Below are 6,000 nucleotides of genomic sequence, written 5' to 3' on the forward strand. Positions count from 1 at the left end.
TAAAACTTCCTCCCCCAACTCTCCCTCCCAGGGTCCCAGAGCCCACTCCCATCTTCTCCAGATTCTATAAACCTAGACGTCCTGACATCTTTTTTCCCAGTGGAGAAGAACATGTGGCTTCTCAAAGTGGAATTTGGGATTTATTTTTCTATAGAAATATTTACTCCCCACCCTAGTGGCTCTATGACACAATTATTGGGGAGGATCATATGCATATGCTATATGCATAACGCTGATTATTTGTGGAAATATATTCCAAATCACAATCAGTTGGCATAATAAATGTTTGAAATACAAGTTGTTCATGAATTAGGGACCAGCTGCCATTTTTCTCTCCTTGGGAGTTGGAAATGTGGGAGCTGGGATCCAAACTAAGGTCCCTGCCCTCTTACTGCCATGCTATACCTTCTCTCTAATGTGTGGACACAGCAGAGCATGGGAGAGGGTCCTGCTCCTCCCTCACATGTGGCCAGGGAGGTAACAGACCACACTTCATAGGAGGCGGTCAATGGCAGTTACTGACCTAGTAGCTCATAGAGCAGGAGCCACAGACAGACTCAAGCCCCACAGAACTCACCCCTCAGAATCTTACAGTGTGTACAAGGAAGAGTCCTGTGCCCTACAGACCAGAGTCCTCAATATACATCAACTGCTCTGCATTTTTAAAAATAATTTTTTAAAAATTTATTTCTGTAACAGAGAGAGAGTGAGAGAGCGCAAGCACTAGCAAGGGAAGTGGCAGGCAGAGGAAGAGGAAGAAGCAGGCTCTCCGCTGAGTAGGGAGCCTGATATGGGGCTTGATCCCAGGACCCTGGGATCATGACCTGAACTGAAAGCAGATGCTTAACCCACTGAGCCACCAGGGGCCCCAACTGCCCCTGCATTTTGAAACAAACTAATTTAAATAACTTCCATGTGTTTCATCTGTACTTTTTTTTTTTCCACAATTTGGTTGCTATTTCCTTTTTAAAAGCAGTTTTATTGAGATATAATTGGCTAACAATAAACTGTATATATTTAAAGCATACACTTTGATAAATATATCAAATGATATATGATATACTTGATGATTTGATAAATCATCAAATGATGAAGCCATCACCACACCAACGTAAAGAACACAGCCATAATCACCCAAACAAAGGTCCCTCCTGTCCCTTCCTCCCTGCCTGCACCCCTAGGTAACCACTGATCTGCTTTCTATTACTATAGCTTAGTTCACTTTTTATGGAATATTTATAAATGCAGTTACACAGTATGTATTCTTTCTGTTTGTTTATCTTTTTTTACTTAGCATAATTATTTTGAGATTCATGATTCATTCATGTTGTTGCATGTAAAACCTGGTTCATTCCTTTACATTTCTGACTAGTATTCCATGACTTTGGGTGTCATATCTAGGAAATCTTTGCCTAACCCAAGGTCACAAAGAATTTTTCCTATGTTTCATTCTAGAAGTTTTATAATATTTGGTTTTATAATGAGGTCTATGATCCATTTTGAGTTAATTTTTGTATATGTCATGAAGTATGGGTTGAAGGTTTTTGGTTTTTGTTTTGTTTTGTTTTGTTTTTGCATATAGATATACAATTGTCCCAGTATCGTTTGTTTTAAAGACTGTCCTTTCTCCACTGAACTGCCTTTGCACTTTTTTGGAAATCTATTGACCATGTATATGTGAGCTTTGTGTTTCTGCATTCTCACTCATTGGTCTATGTCTTTATAGTATCTTTTAAAAATAGTAACAACAGTTAGTGTGAACTGTCTTTGTGACAGCTCCATGTAAGGAAGTGGGCATGTATTGTCTAATTTAACCTACAATAATCTCATGAGATAGTCATGCCACCTTGTTTTTTTTTTTTTTTTAAAGATTTAATTTATTTATTTGACAGACAGAGATCACAAGTAGGCAGAGAGTCAGGCAGAGAGAGAGGAAGGGAAGCAGGTTCCCTGCCAAGCAGAGAGCCCGATGCAGGGCTCGATGTGGGGCTCGATGTGGGGCTCGATCCCAGGACCCTGAGATCACTACCTGAGCCGAAGACAGAGGCTTTAACCCCTGAGCCACCCAGGCGTCCCTACGCTACCTTGTTTTTCAGACGAGAAGCAGATGTTCAGGGAGGTGAATTCATTTGTGACCACACCGTCATTAAGTGGCAGAATTATGAACTGAGCCAAGTCTAATTCCCAAACCTATGCTACTAATCACTTGTGGTAAACAGAATAGAGCCCCCCTGAAAGTGTCCATGTCCTAATCCCTGAAACCTGTGAATAAGTTACCTTATATGACAAGAGAGACTTGCAGATGTGATGAAATTAACTTCAGATGGGGAGATCATTGGGCTCCTGAGCAGGGCCCAAGGTAACCACTATGATCCTTATAAGAGGAAAGCAGGAGGGTCAAAGTCAAGGAAGAAGATGTGACAAAGAGGCAGAGGTCAAAGACAGAAAGATTAGAAAATGCTATACTGCTGGCCTTGGAAAGAGAGGAAAGCACCAAAAGTCCATGAATGCAGAGAGCCTTCAGCTGAAAAAGGTAAGGAAGTGGATCCTCCTCTCAAAGCCTACAGAAGGAACCAGTCCTATCAATACCTTGACTTTGACCCAAAGAAAGTAATGTCAGACTCCTAGTTTCCAAAACTGCAAGATAATAAGCCATTTAATTTTTAAGCCATTTAACTTTTAATTTTTTGGTACTTTTTCTTTTGGTGATTTTGCCAGTTAAAATGGCCCCCAAGCATAGTGCTGAAGTGCTGAAGTGCCATCTAGTGTTCCTAATGCAAGAAGGCTGTGTAGACTTGTGGGGAAAATTTGTGTCTTAAATAAGCATCATTTAGACATGAGTTATAGTGCATTTGGCTATGAGTTCAATGTTAATGAATCGATAATATATATTAAATAAGGTGTCTTCAAACAAATGCACATAAAACAAGTTTATGTATTGATTGGCTAGTGAAAATGTGACTAGAGGCTCATAGGAACCTACCTCTATATTTACCCTAGGAGCAATAGCTCAGTACTTGCTAATCCAGTGTTAGCAGCAACTGTATAGAACTTCCAAGAAAAACAAGAATTGACTGTACTTTAATTTCAGAATTAGGATAAGTGCTATGAAGGCAATAAAATGGTGCCAGGTGAAGGAGAGGTCAAGTAAGTCCTCTTGCAGAGGTGGGATTGGATCATATCTAGATCTGAATGGTGAAAAGGAGATAGATGCATAAATATCTGGGGGACGATCAATCCAGGTATCAGGAGTAGCAAGAACAAAGGCCCTGAGGCAGGAATAACTTTGAGGTACCGTCTGCTAAGCAAGGCTGGTGGGATCTAGATTGGGATGGGAACATGGGGGGAGAGGAGAGAGACAGAGACAGACAAAGAGAGGGAAGCAGAGACAGGACTGCTATAATGGCAAAGTAAAGAGAGTTACTCATAAGAGAGTTTAAACAGGAAAGACACATGACCAGGTTGTGTGAGAATGAATGGAAGGAGAGTAAGTAGAAGCAGTGATACCAGTTGAGGGCCAAGGAACCAATCTGGATAGGAGATGTGGAGGTCTGGACTAAGGCTGCAGATGTGGACATAACATGAAGTGGATGGGATATATTTTAGAAGTGGGATGGTTTAATGGGGATGGGGAGGTGTTGAGGGGGAGAAAGGAGTCAAAGACAACTTCCAAGTTTTGAGGTGGTACATTCATTAATTCAGTAAATTATTTACTGTGCCTTCTTCCAGTGCCATCTACTGTCAGTTGACATCCTCCTGCCATCTCCACTACCCCTCTACCACCCTGGCCCAAGCTACCACCTTCTCTTTCATAGGTTCCTGCAGTAGCTTTTGGACTGGTTTCTGCTTCCGTCCCTGAAATTCCCAGCTAGGTAGCCAGGGTGACACTTTACAAACAAGTCAGACCCCATCACTCCTCTGTTTAAATACCACTTGAGTAGCCTCCATCCTACATGGCTCAAAGTCAGAGCCTTTATAACAACCAACAAGGCTTTTGGATCTTCTTCTTCCCCAACCCTCACTGTTTCCTCCCTGTCTCTAAACACGAAGGGCATCACCTAAGTCCAATCTAAGAGGAAAGTTTCAACAACAGCCAAAACAAAAGGTCCTAATGGAATAAGATTATTTAGCCTCTGCAAGTAGGAACGACATTAATTTGGTTGTCTAAGTTCTAGTTTATTTGTTCAAAAATTAGCCTCTTCAACTTGAAATACTTGAATCTTACCTCGAGGTACAGGCCAGAGTCTTAAAAATATTATTCTAATGAAAGTAATAACTAACAGACTTACATACTTTCTACTCTCTTCCGTAACCATACCATGTTAGATTTGTAAGAGACTGATCTGTTCAAGTCTACTTCTCAATTTGAAATTCTCTCTTCCACTTTTACTTTTTATTCTTTCCTTAAAATTTTTAATTACTTTAAAATTTTAATACTTTTTCACTTTATATTCTAAATGACATAATATAATTTTAGCCCATGTACATCATCAATCACCTCAATTTGTACTTTTGTTTGCTTATTGCATATTAAAATATTCTAAAACTGGGGTCATAAATTGTAAATTATATTTCCACTTACCCATGCTCTCCATATTTATAGGCTCTCTTTCTTCACTATCTAGAATATAATAAAATGATGTCACATTTGCATTTTTGAATCACATAAATATAGTAGTTTATTACAGTCTTTTACCAAGCATCAAAGCACAAAGCACAAACATAAATACACAATGAAGATTTAAACTATTTTATGAATGATTAAATAGAATTTGAAAAAATTATCTTTCTTCACAGAATTCTTGTGATATATTTGCTATGGTATTCATTATATGACATTTAACAGGTATTCTAATGAAATGAATCAAGCATAGGAATAAATCTCCATATTTTAAATTCCATTTGTGGTTGACTTCATGACAGCAAAACTATGTCATTATTTGATACATTAAACCCCAGTCATTTTGGCAGCAAATATATATACAAACGCTAGATCCATAAAAATCCCATTAATGAAAAAACAATCCTACCAGGTAACATTTGTTTGGTTTTGGTCCGTTTTGATTTTCTTTGGCCACCAGAGCTCTTTTGTTTTCTAGATTTTGGAGCCATGGTTCTGACTTGGGCTGCATAAAGAGATAATATCATTAGTAAATTCTGTGTTACAGTTTCAAATAATAAGCATTATCATCCAGTAAAATGTAAGAATATGTTTTCTAAGCTTTGCCTTTGGTGAAAGCAACATGTGTCTTCACAGGCTGGGTGTTCTGTGACCGAAGGTTTATTGTGACCACAGTCCTATTAACAAGATCTTGCCATGCTGGTGGAGGCTTTCAGCTGAAGCACACGGAAGCCACCTGTCAACCTTCTGAGGTCTCAGCCATAGGCCACACCATGGAAGCAGGACAGAGAATAGGGGTTCCCCCGCCTCCTGCTGATGTTCCCATCCCAAGGAGCTGCTGTCTGCTGCCCATGCCCAGCTCCCCAGCAGCTGCCCCAGCAACAAAACAGGCTGGAAGTCCACAGGCAGGCACAGGCCCATAACATGCATATAGGTACAGAATTTTTAAAAGTAACATAATTTAAATAGTACTTGTGTCCTAGTGTGTGCACATGTAGCACTGTCTCCTTGTTTGTGCTATGAGAGAGTGCTTCCAAAAGTGTTCTGTGGAATTCTTCATCAGCTTTGGCTGAGGTCATTACCTAGCACATCGAGTCCTCGACATCTCCATGGTCACCCCTGTCTCATCTTGTTAGGTTGTTAGGAGCGTGATTTCAGAGCCTGAGCAGCAAGGTTGAAAAATAGACTCTGCCTTTTAGCAGCTGAGTGATCCTTGGCAAATTATATACCTTCTGGGTCTCAGCTTATTCATGTTTAAGGGGAATGATAATAATAAAACCTACCTCACAAGATGGTCATGATGATTTAATGAAATAAAGTTTGTGATGCCTGGATGGCTCAGTCGGTTAAGCATCTGCCTTCGGCTCAGGTCATGATCC

At 39.9% G+C, this 6,000-nt stretch overlaps 1 protein-coding gene across 1 annotated transcript in view; it reads right to left on the reverse strand.

The window, feature by feature from the left end:
* Window positions 1–5,112, reverse strand: part of DNAI3 (dynein axonemal intermediate chain 3) — a gene marked incomplete at both ends in the record, with an annotated part of 62,364 nt that extends 57,252 nt beyond the window's left edge. Inside the window, 2 exons of the mRNA XM_080802107.1 lie at window positions 4,583–4,621; window positions 5,031–5,112. Coding sequence (XP_080658233.1) covers window positions 4,583–4,621; window positions 5,031–5,112 — 121 coding nt within the window. The remainder of the gene's footprint in view (window positions 1–4,582; window positions 4,622–5,030) is intronic.
* Between the last annotated feature and the right edge of the window lie 888 nt (window positions 5,113–6,000).

This window comes from Martes martes (assembly GCF_963455335.1).
Source record: "Martes martes genome assembly, chromosome: 4".
NCBI lineage: Eukaryota > Metazoa > Chordata > Mammalia > Carnivora > Mustelidae > Martes > Martes martes.